The sequence below is a fragment of the Borostomias antarcticus genome, assembly GCF_949987555.1.
Source record: "Borostomias antarcticus genome assembly, chromosome: 22".
Taxonomy (NCBI): Eukaryota; Metazoa; Chordata; class Actinopteri; order Stomiiformes; family Stomiidae; genus Borostomias; species Borostomias antarcticus.
In genome coordinates, this window is record NC_140255.1 from 18,885,600 (window position 1) to 18,906,383 (window position 20,784).

Below are 20,784 nucleotides of genomic sequence, written 5' to 3' on the forward strand. Positions count from 1 at the left end.
TAGCCAATAGATCCATGCTACTAGCACATTTGATCATCACAGAGCTTCACTCCGCTCAATACCCCTATTTATTCCTCTAGAGTAAGTTAACAACATGTAGTATTGAACATAAGTCCACTGAACGAGGTACATTTGTAGAATTCGCTGGAAATCCCCATTCTTTATGGTCACCCTCCCCGACACTAGGGGGCGAGTGTCTTATTCGCTGTGGTTGAACCCGAGCTTGACCTTGGTTCAATCCACCGAGGAAGAAGACTGCGCGCTAGGAACTGTGGGTAGAGTATCTAGGCGGCCATATTGTTTCAGCGTCCTGGGTGAAGGATTTGAGATGAAGGGGATTCGGGGAATAAGTCATCTTTCGGTAAGAATCCACTTCACAGATGAATTAGTTGGAATATTTGTTTACCCAATAAACACTCTTCACAACCGTTACGAGATCTGCCACGAGATGTGCTCCCCTCTCGCGAGAGCCATCAGGATGTCATGACCGTTAGCTAGCTAGCTAGGCTAATGTAGCTAAGCTAACGCTGTGAGGCAATCACCTTTCTGACACCCAGCAAGCCGGGAGGAAGGGCGTGAGTTTGTTTGTTTGTTTGTTTGTTAGATGACTATCAAAGTGAATCTTCCTCGGAGTATACCCTGTTTATCGCGAGACTTCCTCCTGTGTCAGTAGTCTGATCTGTCAAATCAGTAGTCAGCTGTCAAATCAGTAGTCAGCTGTCAAATCAGTAGTCTGATCTGTCAAATCAGTAGTCAGCTGTCAAATCAGTAGTCAGCTGTCAAATCAGTAGTCAGCTGTCAAATCAGTAGTCAGCTGTCAAATCAGTAGTCAGCTGTCAAATCAGTAGTCAGCTGTCAAATCAGTAGTCAGCTGTCAAATCAGTAGTCTGATCTGTCAAATCAGTAGTCAGCTGTCAAATCAGTAGTCTGATCTGTCAAATCAGTAGTCAGCTGTGAAATCAGTAGTCAGCTGTCAAATCAGTAGTCAGCTGTCAAATCAGTAGTCAGCTGTCAAATCAGTAGTCAGCTGTCAAATCAGTAGTCTGATCTGTCAAATCAGTAGTCTGATCTGTCAAATCAGTAGTCAGCTGTCAAATCAGTAGTCTGATCTGTCAAATCAGTAGTCAGCTGTCAAATCAGTAGTCTGATCTGTCAAATCAGTAGTCTGCTGTCAAATCAGTAGTCAGCTGTCAAATCAGTAGTCTGATCTGTCAAATCAGTAGTCAGCTGTCAAATCAGTAGTCTGATCTGTCAAATCAGTAGTCTGCTGTCAAATCAGTAGTCAGCTGTCAAATCAGTAGTCTGATCTGTCAAATCAGTAGTCTGCTGTCAAATCAGTAGTCAGCTGTCAAATCAGTAGTCTGAGCTGTCAAATCAGTAGTCAGCTGTCAAATCAGTAGTCAGCTGTCAAATCAGTAGTCAGCTGTCAAATCAGTAGTCTGATCTGTCAATCAGATGATGTAGAGTTTATTGATATCTGCCGCTACGATCACCTGTCAATCTGCCGCCGAACTTAAAAGTCGTGTGATTCTCCCTCGATAGTCGTGCATGATTAAAGAAACGAGTGTAGGTCAGGTCTTTCTCTCTCAGCAGGCCTTTCTCTCTCAGCATGCCTTTCGTGTTGTGCAAGCGTTCCAGCGAGTGTTCCTAGTTCCATAGTTCCTAGTTCCATAGTTCCTAGTTCCATAGTTAGCCTTAACCTACCCCCGGTTCAGTTTCAGGTCACGATCTCAGCTGGTCGCCACTACAAACACACCAGCAAGATTCACCAAACAGTCTGCTTATCATAACGTTTTAGCTGCAGCATATTCACCGAGAAGTCTACCTACCATGCTTATTACACAAATAGCCTGTCCTTAGCTGAACTCCTTTACTGTTGATGTCCAGATTAGTCTCTCTAAGACTTTTGAGTCATTAATTATCCTGTAACAAACTTGAGCATGGTGTTTAATCAAGTAGACAGACAGAGCATATGATGTATGCAACCAACCTTTTTCAAATAATGAATGAGGCCAAAAAAAAAAACACTTATCTGGTCAATTCAGCCATCAACCTCTCTCTCTTATTCTCAGGTAACCTCATGCACCGCACCCCAACCCCTGTCATGACTCATGACCCCATAGGTGTGATGATGTCACCTCACCTGTATGTTTTCTGATTTGCAGACGAGGCTCTATGCTGCCCAGGCTGCCCGTCAGGTGGATGTTGCCGTGGAGAGCGCCAAGCTTCATCCGCAGGAGGTGCAGGTCAGTGGGTGTTTTATCACTCTCCCTCTCTCCCTCTCTCTCTCTCTCTCTCTCTCTCTCTCTCTCTCCCTCTCTCTCTCTCTCTCTCTCTCTCTCTCTCTCTCCCTCTCTCTCTCTCTCTCTCTCTCTCTCTCTCTCTCTCTCTCTCTCTCCCTCTCTCTCTCTCTCTCTCTCTCTCTCTCTCCCTCTCTCCCTCTCTCCCTCTCTCCCTCTCTCTCTCTCTCTCTCTCTCTCTCTCTCTCTCTCTCTCTCTCTCTCTCTCTCTCTCTCTCTCTCTCTCCCTCTCTCTCTCTCTCCCTCTCTCCCTCTCTCCCTCTCTCTCTCTCTCTCTCTCTCTCTCTCTCTCTCTCTCCCTCTCTCTCTCTCTCTCTCTCTCTCTCTCTCTCTCTCTCCCTCTCTCTCTCTCTCTCTCTCTCTCTCTCTCCCTCCCTCTTTCCCCGCTGCAGAGATGCTGCTGTTTGGCCTCCAGAACAGGCCTGCCCCTGGGTGCACCCTGGGTAGGCCTCAGGGTCTCCCCTGGGGTGAGCTTCTCTGACCTGAACGTCCATGTATGTGGGGCAGGGATGAAGCTGGAGTTGCAGTTGGGGAGAGGGGGTGTGTGTGTGGGTGGGTGGAGGAGGGGGGGGGGGGGGGGGGGTTGTGGAGGGGGCAGAACTGGGTCCGAATAATATTTGAAATCATTTCTATTACTTACAGTATCTGTGGTTGATTGTTTTTGTTTGGCACAATAGATTGTTCCCAGTCCAAACCCTGTGTTTCTGCAACCCTCCTAAGTTGAGATACTGTATGGTTGTTTAGGCATTTAAGTCATGGGAGGAACACTTTCCTTTTCACCGCTACCACAAACGACACCCCATGAATACAGAGAAAGGGAAGGTCAGAATGGAAAAAAGGTCGTACCAGAACAATTATGTGCACTCGCACAAATGCTCCCAAATATATTTTGAGGTCGCACAGATTAAATTTCGGATGCATATGCGACCGAAACGGTGTTTGGAGCCCTGTAACCCCACGCTGCCGTGTTTGGAGCCCTGTAACCCCACGCTGGCGTGTTTGGAGCCCTGTAACCCCACACTGGCGTGTTTGGAGCCCTGTAACCCCACACTGGCGTGTTTGGAGCCCTGTAACCCCACACTGGCGTGTTTGGAGCCCTGTAACCCCACGCTGGCGTGTTTGGAGCCCTGTAACCCCACACTGGCGTGTTTACACGGCGGCCGCTGACCCCGCCCCTCTGCCCCCCCCAGGTGACCACGCTGCCCAGTGGCCTGGTCATCACCTCCCTGGAGAACTACTCCCCCGCCTCCAGGATCGGAGTCTTCATCAGGGCCGGCTGTCGCTATGAGACCCCTGACAACCAGGGCGTCACCCATCTGCTCCGCCTCGCAGCCAACCTGGTAGGTGAATGAATGAATCAATCAATCAATCAATCAATCAATCAAAGCTTTATTTGTATAGCGCATTTCATACCCAGAGGCAACACAATGCGCTTTACAGAGAACAAGGGAGGAGGGCATACGACCCACTCTCTACATATTCCAGAGAAAAACAGTAATCACCCGGGGGCCAGATAAGAATGATGGATGGATGAATGAGTGGATGGATGGATGGAAGAATGAGTGGATGGATGGATGGATGGATGGATGGATGGATGGATGAGTGAGTGAGTGAGTGAGTGAGTGAGTGAGTGAGTGAGTGAGTGAGTGAGAGTGTATGAATGAATGAATGGTTGGTTGGTTGGTTGGTTGGTTGGTTGGATGGATGGATGGATGGATGGATGGATGGATGGATGGATGGATTGATGGATTGATTGATTGATTGATTGATTGATTGATTGATTATGACCCTCCATAGTCTTAGGCTGTGAACTGCCCCGCCCACCTAATCAGAATCAAAATACAGAATTTGGTTTATTTGCCAAATACATTTTCACATACGAAGAATTTGACTCGGTGCACAGATGATTGGACAAAAAGCGGTTATCTGTAGTCCACTATTCCACCTGGAGTAAAGTGAACATTCAGGGATTCAGTGACTACAAATCATCCGTCATCCTAAAGGACCAGTATGTGCTTGTCTTTTCCAGACCACCAAAGGGGCCTCGGCCTTCAAGATCTGTCGCGGTGTGGAGGCAGTGGGTGGCAGCTTGAGGTGAGTCAGCCAATAACAAGACTGGGAATGCATTCCTACAATAACAAACGAAAGCAGCCTTTCTTTGTATGTGCCCTTTTCAGCTTGATAAGTACTGTATGTGTTTACCCACTGCCGTGGACGGCTTAGTCACCTGTGCGTGTGCGTGTGTGTGTGTGTGTGCGTGTGTGCTTTTTCTTTTCAGTGTGACGTCAACCCGAGAGAACATGATCTACTCTGTTGACTGTTTGAGAGACCACATGTGAGTAACGGGCGATGACCTGAACACACTAGTATCTGCAGACCTGTTTCTCCATCGTCCTGCGTTGGAAGAGTCCCTCAGTATGAATGCCCCCCCCACCCCTCAGATCTGCTTGTGAAGAGCAGAGTCCCTCAGTATGAACGCCCCCCCACCCCTCAGATCTGCTTGTGAAGAGCAGAGTCCCTCAGTATGAACGCCCCCCCACCCCTCAGATCTGCTTGTGAAGAGCAGAGTCCCTCAGTATGAACGCCCCCCCACCCCTCAGATCTGCTTGTGAAGAGCAGAGTCCCTCAGTATGAACGCCCCCCCACCCCTCAGACCTGCTTGTGAAGAGCACAGTCCCTCAGTATGAACGCCCCCCCGTCCCTCAGATCTGCTTGTGCTCAGTGTTGACGGACGTCCTCTCTCTCTGCGTCCCCCCCTTCCCTGGCTCCCTCTACAGTGACACGGTGATGGAGTACCTGATCAATGTCACCACTGCGCCAGAGTTCCGGCCGTGGGAGGTGTCTGACCTGACCCCCAGGGTGAAGATGGACAAGGCGCTGGCCTCACAGAGCCCTCAGATTGGTCAGCCATTCCTCTAACAGACCCCCCCCCCCCCCGCCCCACTTCCCCTCTCTCTCCCCCTCCCCCCCTGGCTGTAATCTGACCAGTGGGACTAACAGTGTCCAGAACAGACCTGGCTCAAATGCTATGTACTGTATAACCTCTATAGGCCTGTGTTCAGCAAAGCTAAACGTTGTGAATCGTGATTTGTGCATTCAGGTGCTGTACTTTAGGATACTAAGATACTTTAGGCCTAGACTACAACCCAAGTAAACCCTAACGTAAACTTAACTTCATCTTAATTTAACTTTTAAGTTCCGCCTGGTCTCGCCAGGTCTGATCGAGAGTCTGCATGGAGCAGCTTATAAGAACGCCCTGACCAACTCCCTCTACTGCCCAGACTACATGGTCGGAAACGTCACCTCTGACCACGTAAGACCACTCAGACGACACCGTGGTGTGTTAAGATAACGGTGCGATACGATAACACGCGGACAGACGAGTTTGATGAAGGGAGCACATGTACGTCCTGCACGTTTGGGTGTGCGATCTTCTGATGTTTCGTCTTCACCCCAACTCCAGATGCACCAGTTTATCCAGAACAACTTCACAAGCTCCAGAATGGCCCTGGTTGGACTGGGTGAGTGTCTGGGTCTGGGTTAGGGTTAGACAGACCGGGATGGTTGATAAAGATTATGCGTGGCCCCAGGTGAGCTGAGGGTAACGTGTTGAGTGGTGTGTTCAGGTGTGGACCACTCGGTGTTGACGCAGGTGGGAGAGCAGTTCCTCAACATCCGCAGCGGCGTGGGGACAGTCGGGAACAAGTCTCTGTACAGAGGAGGTAAGACGGCACACACGCCCACACACACACACACACACACACACACACTCACTCACAAACACACTCTCTCTCTCTCTCTCTCTCTCTCTCTCTCTCTCTCCCTCCCTCCCTCCCTCCCTCCCTCCCTCCCTCCCTCCAGGGGAGGTGCGTACCCAGACGACCAGCGGCCTGGTCCACTCTGCCGTGGTGAGCGAGGGGGCGGCCGTCGCCTCGGACGAGGCCTGGGCCTTCAGCGTGCTGCAGAACGTCCTGGGGGCGGGGCCACAGGTCAAGAGGGGCTCCAACGCCACCAGCAAGCTCATCCAGGGCGTCGCCAAGGCGACCAGCGACCCCTTCGACGTAAGCACGTCGTGCAGTTTCCGTTAAGGAGACCGGAGATTCGTGTTCATTGAAACGTCGAAATTTGATTAGGGGGAAAAAAAGGCGCGATGCTAAATCATGTAGACTTCCTTTTAAAACGTCCTTGTTTCGGAGATATAAATTCTACTGTCTCGCGTGTGTCTTCTCTGTTAGGTGTCTGCTTTCAACGCCAGCTACTCTGACTCCGGCCTGTTCGGGGTTTACACCATCTCCCAGTCTGCTGCCGCTGCTGACGTGAGTACCAAGTCTGTACCAAGTCTGTACCAAGACTGTACCAAGTCTGACCTATCTGACCTATTGTTCTCTGTAAAGCGCATTGTGTTGCCTCTGGGTATGAAATGCGCTATACAAATAAAGCATTGATTGATTGATTGATATCAATAAAGTTTTGTTTTGACAGTAAGGCTGTATGAAATGGGGCTTTTAGTATTATTTGATTGACAGGTGGATTGACCTATCCTTTGTCCTCCTCTCCAGGTGATCAATGCTGCTATTGGCCAGGTCAAGGCTGTGGCTAACGGTGAACTCGACGCTGCTGACCTGACCAGAGCCAAGTAAGATAACTGAAACATGCGCACACACACACACACACACACACACACAAACTGGATATACGTTCTGGAAGGCTTATTAAGTTGCTGTGATTGTGCGGCGTTGTTCCATGGGCTCCTATTGACCCGTGAAAGTTAAGAGATCAAACTCTGCGTCTGTATCGATCTGGTCAACGATCATCATGGCTGATCGGACTCCCGATCGTTCACTCCCCTGCAGGACCCAGCTGAAGGCCCAGTGCCTGATGTCTCTGGAGAGTTCGGAGGGTCTGCTGGAGGGCATGGGCAGCCAGGCCCTGGCCACAGGGCGCTACCTCTCACCCGAGGACACCGCCCAGAAGATCGACTCCGTGGCCCTCGCCGACGTCATCAACGTAAGCCGCAGGAGGGACAGCAAACCTCAAACAGCTGTCTGACACAAACAAATGTTGTCACGGTAGCGACTACTGTTTAAGTTGAGTCTTTGTCCTAAACGATGACTGTTGTGTTTTGCAGGCCGCCAAGAAGTTTGTGTCGGGAAAGAAGACCATGGCGTCCTCTGGCAACCTTGTAAAAACGCCCTTCGTTGACGAGATCTAGCCTGTCTGTCTGTCATCCTACCTACCTGTATATCCTACCTGTGATTTTAAACACCTAAGACCATCTGTCCATCCTATAAACAAACATTCTGACAGAGAAAGACGGCGAAGGTACTTCCACGATCCCATCGTCGATCAGAGGAATAATGTTATGATCTCACCGGTTGATATTTATGGTTCTCATGTTCTTTTACTCTGTGTGGATCCTCAAACCTGATGCATTGAAGCAAAGTTAGATCCATATGTCCACTTGAACTGTATAGCTGATGTATATTAATGAATAAAGTATCTATCTTCCACAAGTCATCAGTGTGTCTTTGTGTCTTAATGTAAATAGTTCAAACTTCCCTCAAACATAATCTGAAGTGACATACAGCTGTTATTTCTTGGCTTCCCTAATAAACAAAATCTAATTTGGTTTTGTAAGAGAGAGGCATTTTTTGCGTTTTGTGGAAATGTACTATCGTACAACAAAAACCGGATTATAATGAGTGATAATTAGACTGTTACAGCGTTATGAATAGAAACATATTTGGCACTACAACAGCGCCCCCCTCCCCCTCCTCAACGTCAACTCTCGCGAGAGCTGACGTGACAGAATCAGCGCTGGTTGGTTGGTCGCTGCAACATCGCAACAATGTTGCCTCGAAAGAATACATTAGCCGACGGCTATTTCAGGACGGAAAAAGACGAGTTTTCTTGTTGAGCCGAGGATACCTGAATGGTCAGAACAAATTATGGCACAATATGCGTAACGCGTTTTTGGGAATCCCCTTTTGTGTCCAGTGAGGGCTCTCTGTTCTCGATGGAGAAGAGGTCGAGGGGGAGCCTACAAAGACAGGCTATTCAGGCTATTCATGCATGAATTCCCCATGAAGAAATAACGGATTCTAATGGTGCGTTTTTGCAGTGAGTTTTACGCGTTTTCCCGTACGTGTCTTCGTTCTCCAGGATGCGGCACTTCCCAATGGAGATATGTGAACCAGCAGGAGTTCTCCTCTGAGCCGTGAGGTTGGTCAGTGATAAACTACGCACCTCTGAACAGACCAGGCTCCTGCCCCGGGCATGCCCAGCGGGGGGCCCTAGTCTGATCAGAGAACCAGGAACTTTCCACATAACGGATCACCCCACTGAGCAAAGACACGTCTAACATACGTCTTTTAGATGTCTTTTTCGTCTTTTTCGGACGTCCAAAGACATCCAATTAGGAGCCAGAATGAAAGTTTTTTTTTGACGTTCAGATATTGAACCTGTTCTGCACGTCCACAGACGTCTTAGAGGGGTCCAAGCCAGACGTGTGAATATTGAGGGGTCCAGCAGACGAACACACGGGGTTCAGGACCGACGGACGTTATTAAGACGTGATCTGAACGTCTCCCTGACGTTGTGTGTTTGCTGGGACGACGCACGAGTCTACCCCTTGGGTACGAGAAGATGCCAGCCTCATCACCACACACCGTCTCCAATATAATGACCCAGATGACAGAGACACAGTGCGAGACCAACATGTTCTGCATGGAAGTTTGAGGTTGATGCTGCTTTCGTATCTGTCTCTTCTGTCTCCCCTTGGAGGGGCGACACAGATCGAGGCTCATTAGAGAAGAAACCTTCCGCGGACATCATCCCCAGAGCAGCTAGTCCACCTACATCGGGGCGATGGATAAACTGACCATCATATCAGGATGCCTGTTTCTCGCTGCCGACATCTTTGCTATCGCCAGCATCGCCAACCCAGACTGGATCAATACAGGGGAATCAGCGGGTAAATCAGGTACTGGTCTCTCTTTCTCATCCTTTCACAGCTGATGTGTAGTCCAACATCCGCACACATTAGGTTGCAACTTCGTGGGTAACACAGTTCCCCTCTTGACAGGGACAATTCATGAGCCTCGTTGTGAAATGTCAACTCAACATACCATGTGCTTGCTGCACTTCCCCAAGCAAGCAACCCTCCATCTCTCCTCCTCTCATATCCTCTCTGCCAATTCTTCTCACCTCTCCTGTTTTCTTCCTGTCCACCCACTCTAAAAGCCTTCCCCTCGGGGCACATCCATCCTCACACAATCACCAGCGCTGTGTGCTGCGACAGATGTTTGTGTGTGTGTGTGTGTGTGTGTGTGTGTCCGCGCGCCCCAGTCCGAGATGGAACATGGTACAGGTAGGTCACACATGGAGCTACTGTCCCCAGCCTGCCTTAGGAGACCCTTCTTCAGCCTGTGTTTAATGACAACCTCGTGACATCACCCTTCATATTTGGACGAGCCATGACAGGAAGGACTCGCGCTTTCGACCTCCCAGGCTCGAGCAGAGCAGCATAGATCACTGCGCTATTAACATTCAAGCACCGCGCATCTGCACCGACGCTCAGGTATGACTCATGACACAGGGCACTTCATAGGCTGAGCAGGGCCGGATGTCCGCTCAGTCAGTGTTCAGTCCCAACTAATTTGATTTCCTATCGGAGGCAGCAGTCTTCCAGCCCTGTCAGCCAGAGTAAGGCGTGGGTTTAAAGCTTTTAGTCTATTTAATTGACTTAATAGTAATTAGTTTGGGTTGAGTTGGGGGGAGGGGGGGTTGTAAATGGAGATGTGTGCTGTGGTTTCTAATGAGCTTTCCTGAAAGTGCAAATTCTTTCCATAATGAACAGGAAGTCATTCCGAGAGCCCGGCGATGAAAGAGATGCCCTCGACTGGGCAGGAAGCATTGTGCTTTCAAGAGTTTCAAACATGAAAGGAATCAATGTGCTGTCTGTATTACATACGCTATTCATATGTGTCAGTTGGACATACTGTAGGTGGATACTGGTTCAGATACACTGCAGTCCCTCCCACAGTGACAGGTTACTGCACACACACACACACACACACACACACACACACACACGTCGATAACTACACCTTTGTTGCATTAAAGGTTGTGAGAAGCACATTCTCATTCTCACCACTTATTATTTGTATTAGTCACTGTGTTTGTGAAGGTGTGTGTGTGTGTGTGTGTGTGTGTGTGTGTGTGTGTGAGTGAGAGAGAGAGAGAGATGGCGTGCCTCCTGGTAATTAAGCAGGCATTCTGTTGTGAAGTCTGAAACAGCGGGACTGACTGGAGCTTGAGAAGTGTTCACTTCACCACACACACACACACACACACACACACACACACACACACACACACACTGCGAGTGAACACCCCTGCTCCTCCAAATGGTAGCATAGAACAGACAATAACTCACTGTTGATTGGCTGTCTTCTCAAGGCCTCACCTGGCACATAGTATTTCTATTCTCTCAATGTGACTGTCTTCGTTGGGGAAGTACAGCAGGGTGAAGCGACCCAGCGTGTTTGTGTTGACCTCTCTGACTGGCGTAGTTCAGACCTCCAGTAGGCCTATAGCAGGGTGGGGTGGCGTTAATGCCGCTGCTCCACCCGGAGCCATGGAGGAATGTGTTGAGTAGGAACAGGATATCCTGTCTATAGGATGAAGAGAGAGAGAGAGAGAGAGATCATGGAGTCTACATGCAGAAACTCCTTCCGCTCTCACGTCACTACTCAACCAGCCACACCGCTGAAAGATCTCCCATCTACCCCGCGGTGAAGCTGTGACGCACAGATACAGTAAACAAGCTATAGAAAATAATAAACACGGCATGGTCGGTCACTGAAAGGGCAATGCTATGCGCTGGTTGGTCCACACACACTCCCTCCCTCGTTCCAGATCTGATCCAGGATATTCGTAGGGCCGAGCTGGACTACCGCTCTTCCCTGACATGCGTTGTGTCTCCGTCTATTTGTACTGATCTGATGCGACTGATGTGGTCGTGTCCCGGCCTTCGCTCCTCCCCGCTCTGTCTGCGGCCCGAGGGACACAAGCTGCTGGCTCAGGGTTCCCGACTTGGCTCACCCCGGAGGGAGAGGAGGAGGGGGGCGGGGTGGGGTGTGGGGAGGGGGGGAGGGCAGGGAGAGAGTATGGGAGGATTTAATTTCTGGTCCTGCTCATTAGATTCTGTAATAGTTCTGAAGAGCGCGCAGCCGAGGCATCGAGTGTGGGCAGGGTGCTCGTGCTCTTGTCACTGTGTGTGTGTGTGTGTGTGTGTGTGTGTGTGTGTGTGTGTGTGTCTGGTCTTTACATAATTGGACCCACAAGGCTTTGCGGGCTGGAGAGGTGATGCTGTTTTGCAGTGAGTCATCATCTTATGAAGGGGGGGGTCTGTCCTTTCTCTCCTCTCTCTCTCTCTCTCTCTCTCCCTGTTTCCCTCTATCTTCCTCTCTCTCCCCCCTTCCTCCCCCTGTCCCCCTCTCTCCTCCCCCTCCTCCCCCTGTCCCCCTCTCTCCTCCCCCTGTCCCCCTCTCTCCTCCCCCTCCTCCCCCTGTCCCCCTCTCTCCTCCCCCTGTCCCCCTCTCTCCTCCCCCCTCCTCCCCCTGTCCCCCTCTCTCCTCCCCCTGTCCCCCTCTCTCCTCCCCCCTCCTCCCCCTGTCCCCCTCTCTCCTCCCCCTGTCCCCCTCTCTCCTCCCCCTGTCCCCCTCTCTCCTCCCCCCTCCTCCCCCTGTCCCCCTCTCTCCTCCCCCTGTCCCCCTCTCTCCTCCCCCCTCCTCCCCCTGTCCCCTCTCTCCTCCCCCCTCCTCCCCGTCTCAGTGTGGTGGCTGGTCTGCCGCTGGGCCCGGCCGTCCAACAGAACCTGCGTCACTGGCCGGTTCCCCGGGGAACCCTGCTGTTTCCATCTCCTCGGGCCTGTTCCCGTCCCAGCGGGCCCGGCGCCAGGCTCTCCGGGGCCACAGGGGAACGCAGGCGGAACCCAATGTCATCGGGGAGGTCATTAGGCCTGCCGTGTCACACGGCCTGCTTATGGTTATCTGTCCTGGCCCGCTACGTAACGCTGGCTGCCATTCGCCAGAGTGACGCTAGCTGAGCGGAACACTCCCAGCTAGTTAGACGGTCTCCTGACTTGACGTCATGTGTTATGTTGTGTTTTTATCACGAAGGGCTGTTGGTGCACAACCCACTATCAACTTGTTACCATGAGCTGTAATCAAGGGGCCTGTGCAGTTGTTTCTACTGTACTCTCAGTGTGGGCTCTGGGATCGGCCCCTAGCAGGTGTGTGTGTGTGTGTGTGTGTGAGAGTGAGAGAGGGGGAGGTACGTATCGTGCATGTTAATGCGATCTAACCTTGACTGTCCCCCCCCCCCCCCCCCCCCCCCTCCAGGTGCTCTCACGGTGGGTCTGGTGCGTCAGTGCCAGACCATCCACGGGCGCCAGCGGGTCTGCATCCCCCCCAGCCTGCCCCCGGAGTGGGTCACCACCCTCTTCTTCATCGTCCTGGGCATCGTCTCCCTCACGCTCACCTGCGCCCTGCTGGTGGCGTCCCACTGGCACCGGCAGGCCACGCGCTACGCCCGCTGGATCGCCTTCTCCGGAAGTAGGTTACTCAGACACTCGCAGGGCGTTAGGGCTCGGTAGTACTAGCAGGTATCTCATACACACGGATCATTAGGGTTTAATGGTTCTAGGTGGGATCTGAGATGGGGATCATTAGGGTTTAATGGTTCTAGGTGGGATCTAGATGGGGATCATTAGGGTGTAATGGTTCTAGGTGGGATCTGAGATGGGGATCATTAGGGTTTAATGGTTCTAGGTGGGATCTGAGATGGGGATCATCAGGGTTTAATGGTTCTAGGTGGGATCTAGATGGGGATCATTAGGGTTTAATGGTTCTAGGTGGGATCTAGATGGGGATCATTAGGGTTTAATGGTTCTAGGTGGGATCTGACATGGGGATCATTAGGGTTTAATGGTTCTAGGTGGGATCTCAGTTGAAGAGGTAGCTAGATTGGAAACCTGAAGTCCAGATTACAATGAGAAGAGAGTCCTATGTTCCTGGGCAGCTGTGTGTGTGTGTGTGTGTGTGTGTGTGTGTGTGCGTGTGTGTGTGTGTGGCATCACGTACAACGCTTGCGTGTAAACAAATGCAAGCCGTCCGCCCGAGGGATGTAGAAGGAGAGATTGAAGGGCGAGAAGTTAGAGGATGAAGATATGGAGAGCAGAGGAGGAGGAGGAGGATGATAGGGAGAGGAGGAGGAGGATGAAGATATGGAGAGCAGAGGAGGAGGAGGAGGATGATAGGGAGAGGAGGAGGAGGATGAAGATATGGAGAGCAGAGGAGGAGGAGGAGGATGATAGGGAGAGGAGGAGGATGAAGATATGGAGAGCAGAGGAGGAGGAGGAGGATGATAGGGAGCAGGAGGAACACAGGAAGTAGAGTCGGTACAGGTCAGAGACGCACGCTGACATTCTGTCATGTTAACAAATTGATTTCAGCAGGTCCAGATTTTCCACCACTTGGGTTTCGTTTCTGGGAAAGCGATTGTGTGGTAACAATGGCTGCTGTCTCCGAGTGCCTCCTCCAGAGCCCAGGCAGAGAGCTACGCTTCTATTAATACCAGAGAGGAGCGCTGGCTGCTAATGGCGGTGATCAACCCAGAGGGAATCAGACGGCTTTTCAGTAGCCCTGTGGATGTGCTGAATGTAGTAACAGCTACATTTACCTCAACATTTATTTAACCAGATAAGAAGCTCATTAAGATTTAAAATCTCTTCTCTAGCTGATATTTCTAGGTAAAGCATATCACGCACACTGGCAATAGAGTGAGTCCAGGAGAAGGGCTTGTTTTCTCATGCTGGGATATATATATATATATATCATCATCAACCTTTATTTTACTAGGCAAGTTAATTAAGGCAAGTTAATTAAGAGCAACTCTTCAGTAACGGCCTAGGTGGGGGTAAAAGCCCCCCATATATTTATAAAGTCTTTTCTCTAAAGTCCCACACTGTGACCATATCTATTCTTGGACAGTCTTTCCGAACCGAAATCGTAGCCTGTTTTTACAGTGTGGCAAAAAAGGGGTGTTGTTGTTGTTGTCCACAGAAGCTCACGCTAACCTCTCTCTCTCTCTTTCTCTCTCTCTCTCTCTCTCCCTCTCTCTCTCTCTCTCTCTCTCTCTCTCACAGTGGTGCTGTTCTGTATGGCAGCGCTTATATTCCCCATCGGGTTCTACATCGACGAGGTGGGGGGCCAGCCCTACAAGCTGCCCAACAACACGGTGGTGGGCTCGTCCTACGTGCTCTTCGTCCTCTCCATCTTCTTCACCATAGTGGGGCTGCTGTTCGCCGGGAAGGTCTGTCTGCCCGGCTGACGCAGACCACACGTTTTTGTGTGTATTATTCGAGAGATGATGTCAGAGACGTTTCGCCTGACTGGACTTTATTTTTTTTTTCGATGGGTGTTTAAAAAAAAAAAAAAAAAAAGATGCCGAAAGGCGAGACGGGGTCCTGTGAGAGAAGTTCCTTTTTTTGGGAACACTAAAACATGGAGGATCAGATCCCCCTGGCCCCTCCCCCCTTTGATATGGCTCCATCTAGCCCTCTAGCGCTGGGAGAAATGCCTCGTCTGCCATATTGCTTTCTCCAATCCCGCCTTTTGCAGATCTGTGAACACAGAGGAGTTAGTGAAGGTCCCAGAGTAGGAAATGGATCATCAGGGACACGGAAACAGGAAACTGGCCAGAGGATATGAAGTCACTCTGCCAGCCCCTAGCCTTCTCTTGTCACCCCCTTCTCTCAGCCACACACGAACACTCACAGGACGGCGAAGACCAGCGCCACGTGGCGGAACGATGCGGCCGTGAATGTCTCTGTCTGTACTGTTAAGGATCTGTACTGTTGAGGATCTGAGTTCTTGTCCTCGGTGTTGAGCGGAGCTGGTCTCGAGACGAGCGCTGAGCTGTCAGAAGCGCTGATCTGACCAACTGACTTGAGACAAGAGGATCATATTCCCGCGATTGAATGATTATCTTAATCAGAAGTATGCTTTTTATCACAATATTGAGCTTTTAGTCTTTGGTCGGTGCACTGCATTAAGGGATTCCTTACGTTCTACGTTTCTGATTTGTTTGTATTTTTGTTTATTTTACAGTATATATAGTTTGTTGTTCTCCTGTACATACTGTATTAACAGATACACACAGCCTGTGTTTCAGGAAGCACTGTGATATTCACGGAAACACATCTCATTAAAACTACTCACAAAATGACACAAAAGCTTACTGATTCATTCCGACCGTGGATGAGTTTTGGGGTTATAACTTAATAAAAGGAGTTGCTGTGGAATTGTGGGTAACCAATCGTCAATCTCTGTGCAATCCACTGTCTTGTGTCCAAGTGTCTGGTTCCGGCCCAGACTGCAGCGGGACCAGAGACGGGGGGCTATGGGGTCTGACGCTGCCCCCCCCCCCCCCCCCAGCCCAGGGCTGATCGGCCCAGTCAGAGGCCGAACCCGGTTATTTCCAGCTGGGATATTTTAAACTCAATGTTTTCGTTTCTTTAATGTTCTCTGCTGCGTCCTTGTCCTTCGCTACGGACCTTGTTGTTTCCATGGTAACTGCTAGTGCAGAACGGGAATGGGGGCGGGCAGAACAGAAGCCTCCTGTTTGTGATCATACTGGGCTCATACTGGGATCATATAGGGATCATACTGTAATCATACTGTAATCATACTGGGATCATACTGGGATCACACTGGGATCACACTGTAATACTGGGATCACACTGGGATCATACTGTAATCATACTGGGATCATACTGGGATCACACTGGGATCATACTGGGATCATACTGGGATCATACTGTAATCATACTGGGATCATACTGGGATCATACTGTAATCATACTGGGATCATACTGGGATGTAATGACTGAACACACCACCGGGGGCGCCGTCTCACTGTATCATGTCAGCTGTGGGCTCAGGATCATCACATCGCAGCCATTCTGTGGATTAAAAAACAAAACAAAAAAAGACAATGGTACCAACATACAGCAGAGAATATTCTGGACAGTCGCTCACCTCAGAGATGTTCAGTGTTAATAAACATGGGTTTGTCAACATGGGTATGTCATAGACGGAGAGTGTGGGGGTCAGCCCGTCATCCGGTATCATGACTTGAACACTGGCTGCTCTTATGAAAGACCACTTTAACCATGCAAGCCCCCGCATGGTGAGACCCGGTGGTACCACCCCTAGTTTGAGACGGCTGTGTGAGTCCAGCCGGACCCTCGACTGGGCAACAGGCAGGGGCTGAAAACACGTAGTTCAGTGAGAATCGACTCTTATCGCCAGTGGGACCCCCTCCGTGGGTCTCTCAGGCCAGGGCGCGTCGTCCGCGCTGGCGCCCGGCGGCGAGGAGCAGCAACAGGCCCGTGAGGAGAGCCAGGCCACGCCCGGAGACCAGCCGACAGAGGCGCTGACCTGGGCCAGGTGGTCCGTCCCAACCAGTCTCTCTGATTCGGCTAGAGCGGCCTGGGAGTAGCTGCAGAGACTGACCCAGAGTCAGGAGGCCTGGGGAAACACACACTCACTCACTCACTCACACACACACACACACACACACACACACACACACACACACACACACTCACACACACACACACACACACACACACTCACACACACACACACTCACACACACACACACACACACACCCTTCAGTCTAAATCATTTTATAGGTAGTATATATGGCCCTCATATATTGAGGTGACTGACATACAAGACATGCCGCCAATCGTAGTGCTCCCCACTGTGCCGTTAGCTAGCTTCAACATTGCCAGAAGCAAATCTGTAGCCCCCCAGTGAATACCACCGCCATTTAGACATTTAACAGCGAACATTATAGAAAGAGTCAATTACACTGATGGCATCTATCTTCCTTCCACACACACATGCACGCACACACACCCACGCACACAGATATTAAAGGGCGGATAATCAACTGCCAGTCAGACTGCACAGTGATTGGTGGAGCTGGTTAAAGTCACCGGGGACTGTTGATATCACAGCTGAGCTGCCTGATTACTCAGACATGACGACACATAACCAACACCAGGACCTGCTGCATCTATAAACCTGCATATGAGTAGTTCACCTATTCCACCTTTGTTCTCTTCTGCTTGACTCCTAAAGGTAAGGATGTATTATAGTAGCTTTTAAAGGGATTGTTACACAGTATCCATACCGGCTTCATATCCTACAGAAATCCGCAGAGTTATTCATAGGAGCATGTAACTGTCAATACAATGTGAAGACGAGGGCTGGAGACCATTGTTATTTCTCATGAATGTCATGATTTCAATAGCTTGAGTCGGTCAGTGGAGATGAAGGGCGCACAGCTGAGGAACACTTCCAATGAAGATCTCAGCGGAGCGTAACGAGTTCTGCCTGATGTCAGGATACAAGATGACGGCTCCTGCTTGTGTTTAGATTGAACGCTGATACCACAGCAGCCTCCCTGGATTAGGACGGCTTTACGACAAAGCTCCAGAAATGTGATGCTGCTTCAGGAGTAATGTTGAGTCAAGTTTGAAAGCTTGGTCTGAGAGTTTTATGAGAAGCAAACTAGTGATACAACAAAGTTTTATAGTAACCAGTTGTTTTGAGCATGTTTTGTGAATGCATGTAGGTGTATGGGAAGAGAAATCAGAGCAAAGTACCTACATGAGTACAGGAGTAGGCCTTCTATCTATCTACAGTTAGGTCCATAAATATTAGGACATTGACACTATTTTCATCATTTTGGCTCTGTACACGACCACAAGGGATTTGATATGAAACATTCTTATGTGCTTTATGTGCAGACTTTCAGAACAATTTCATATGTGCCCCCCCACCGCTTTTTAAGGGACCATAAATAATTGGACAATTGGCTGCTCAGCTGTTCCATGGCCAAGTGTGTGTTATTCCCTCGTTATCTCATTTACAAGGAGCAGATAAAAGATCTAGAGTTAATTTCAAGCGTGGTGCTTGCATTTGGAATCTGTTGTTGTCAACTCTCAATATGAAATCCAAAGAGCTGTCGCTATCAGTAAAGCACGCCATCATTAGGCTGACAAATCAAAACACATATCAGAGAGAGAGAAAACATTAGGTGTGGCCAAATCAACTGTTTGGAACATTCTTAAAAAAAAAGAAGAAAGAATGCACTGGTGAGCTCAGCAACACCAAAAGAAGGATGGTGTTGGATGACAAGAATTATTTCCCTGGAGAAGAAAGACCCCTTCACACCAGTTGGCCAGATAAAGACACTCCCCAGGAGGAAGGCGTATCTGTGTCAAAGTCAACAATCAAGAGGAGACTTCACCAGAGTAAATACAGAGGGTTCACCACAAGATGGAAACCATTAGTGAGCCTCAAAAACAAGACCAGATAAGAGTTTGCCAAAACACATCTAAAAAGCCTGAACAGTTCTGGAACATCTTATGGACAGATGAGACAAAGATCAACTTGTACCAGAATGATGGGAAGAGAAGAGTATGGAGAAGGGAAGGAGCTGCTCATGATCCAAAGCACCACCTCCTCAGTGAAGCATGATGGTGGTAGTGTTATGGCGTGGGCATGTATGGCTGCCAATGGAACTGGTTCCCTTGTATTTATTGATGATGTGAATGGATAAAGAACAAGCAGGAAGTGAAGACAGTTGCAGTAGAGGCCTGGCAGAGCATCACCAGGGACGAAACCCGGCGTCTGGTGATGTCTATGGGAGCCAGACTTCAGGCTGTCAATGACTGCAAAGGATTTGCAACCAAGAATTAAAATGACAATTTGATTTATGATTATGTTAGTTTGTCCAATTACTTTTCGTCCTACAGAGGTCGACACACACTGGACGTTCACAGCGAAGGCAAGCCAAGCACTGAATCCCAAAGTAGTACTGTCGCCTCACAGCAAGGTCTCCTAGGCCTTTCTGTGCAGAGTTTGCATTCTCCCCATGTTTGCAAGGGTTTCAAAAACATGCAGAAGAACAGATGCTTTTTAATCTGGTCCCTGACCAAGACTTGGACTGAGCACTTGGACTTGGTCTCCGGGCGCCACGAACGATGACGGCCCACTGCTCCTGGAGGAGGACAGCTTGGATGGGAGAGAAATGCAGGGAACGATTTCCACAGGCGACCACTGAAGACGTGGGGCCAATTAAGACCCTTGCGGTCAGGAATTATGAATTATATTATTGATAAAGAGTGCATTTTGTTTCAGGGGAACAGTTAACATCAAGCCCCTTCTAACCCTGCTTTAATCAACAGCACATGGAGACAAATGCAATTTGGAACGGAATTAGATTTGAGTATCTCTCTCTCTCTCTCCTCATCATGGTGTGAGGCTGTGTGTCTCAGATGGACCTTTCATTTCTTCTAAACTTCACTTAATAAATGATCCCCTGGATTAGCCAGGCAGCATACTAAGCTAAAAAGGGGAGCGTGCTACAAAACTCCTCACTGGGACACAGAGTGGGCCAAATAAGTCAGGAAAGCAGCACAGTACAACACAGCACGGACAAACGCCTATGTACAGATAATCAGAATACATTTTATTGCCATGCAGTTTTTCATACTAGGAATTTCGTACTAGGAATTTGCTTTTGGTCGTGTAGCATAATACAGAGACAATATTGGAGAGATTTAAGCAATAGAATAGCATAGTACAACAAAAGCAGCAAAAGAATGAGGCACAAAATCCAATACAATGGCAAAACAATAGAAACAACTGCAAGACCAGGTGAACCTAGGAGCCATAGACCAGGTGAACCTGGGAGCCATAGACCAGGTGAACCTGGGAGCCATAGACCAGGTGAACCTAGGAGCTATAGACCAGGTGAACCTGGGAGCCATAGACCAGGTGAACCTGGGAGCCATAGACCAGGTGAACCTAGGAGCTATAGACCAGGTGAACCTGGGAGCCATAGACCAGGTGAACCTAGGAGCCATAGACCAGGTGAACCTAGGAGCCATAGACCAGGTGAACCTAGGAGCCATAGACCAGGTGAACCTAGGAGCCATAGACCAGGTGAACCTGGGAGCCATAGACCAGGTGAACCTAGGAGCCATAGACCAGGTGAACCTAGGAGCCATAGACCAGGTGAACCTAGGAGCTATAGACCAGGTGAACCTAGGAGCTATAGACCAGGTGAACCTGGGAGCCATAGACCAGGTGAACCTGGGAGCCATAGACCAGGTGAACCTAGGAGCCATAGACCAGGTGAACCTAGGAGCCATAGACCAGGTGAACCTAGGAGCCATAGACCAGGTGAACCTAGGAGCCATAGACCAGGTGAACCTGGGAGCCATAGACCAGGTGAACCTAGGAGCCATGACAACCTAATGAACCAGAAGTCGGGGAGGTGCAGCCAAGCTTGCCAGCAAAATGGTGAGAATGCAGCATTGGAGTAGCAGAGATC

General features: G+C 49.7%; 2 protein-coding genes across 2 annotated transcripts; both read left to right on the forward strand.

The window, feature by feature from the left end:
• The first annotated feature begins 311 nt into the window (after positions 1-311).
• On the forward strand, positions 312-7,804 carry uqcrc2b (ubiquinol-cytochrome c reductase core protein 2b). The gene is made up of 14 exons (XM_084456628.1): positions 312-361; positions 2,166-2,246; positions 3,491-3,640; positions 4,330-4,394; positions 4,579-4,635; positions 5,078-5,202; positions 5,516-5,613; positions 5,764-5,821; positions 5,927-6,022; positions 6,162-6,361; positions 6,536-6,616; positions 6,860-6,936; positions 7,154-7,307; positions 7,429-7,804. Exons 1-14 carry the CDS (start codon positions 329-331, stop codon positions 7,510-7,512), a joined length of 1,359 nt encoding a protein of 452 aa, XP_084312754.1. The 5' UTR covers positions 312-328; the 3' UTR covers positions 7,513-7,804.
• Positions 7,805-8,964: 1,160 nt separating this feature from the next.
• Positions 8,965-15,561, forward strand: LOC311324116 (uncharacterized protein C16orf52 homolog A). The gene is made up of 3 exons (XM_084456520.1): positions 8,965-9,282; positions 12,707-12,919; positions 14,512-15,561. The coding sequence occupies exons 1-3, from the start codon at positions 9,168-9,170 to the stop codon at positions 14,694-14,696; spliced, it is 513 nt and encodes a 170-aa protein (XP_084312646.1). The 5' UTR covers positions 8,965-9,167; the 3' UTR covers positions 14,697-15,561.
• Positions 15,562-20,784: the final 5,223 nt, after the last annotated feature.

Bases quoted from the DNA above. Each gene is read 5' to 3' on its own strand.
- uqcrc2b (XM_084456628.1), top strand. From the start codon at position 329: ATGAAGGGGATTCGGGGAATAAGTCATCTTTCG. The intron at 4,395-4,578 runs GTGAGTCAGCCA...TTTTCTTTTCAG, and splicing joins GCAGTGGGTGGCAGCTTGAG to TGTGACGTCAACCCGAGAGA. The intron at 6,937-7,153 runs GTAAGATAACTG...ACTCCCCTGCAG, and splicing joins GCTGACCTGACCAGAGCCAA to GACCCAGCTGAAGGCCCAGT.
- LOC311324116 (XM_084456520.1), top strand. From the start codon at position 9,168: ATGGATAAACTGACCATCATATCAGGATGCCTGTTTCTCGCTGCCGAC. The intron at 9,283-12,706 runs GTACTGGTCTCT...CCCCCCCTCCAG, and splicing joins GGAATCAGCGGGTAAATCAG to GTGCTCTCACGGTGGGTCTG. The intron at 12,920-14,511 runs GTAGGTTACTCA...TCTCTCTCACAG, and splicing joins CTGGATCGCCTTCTCCGGAA to TGGTGCTGTTCTGTATGGCA.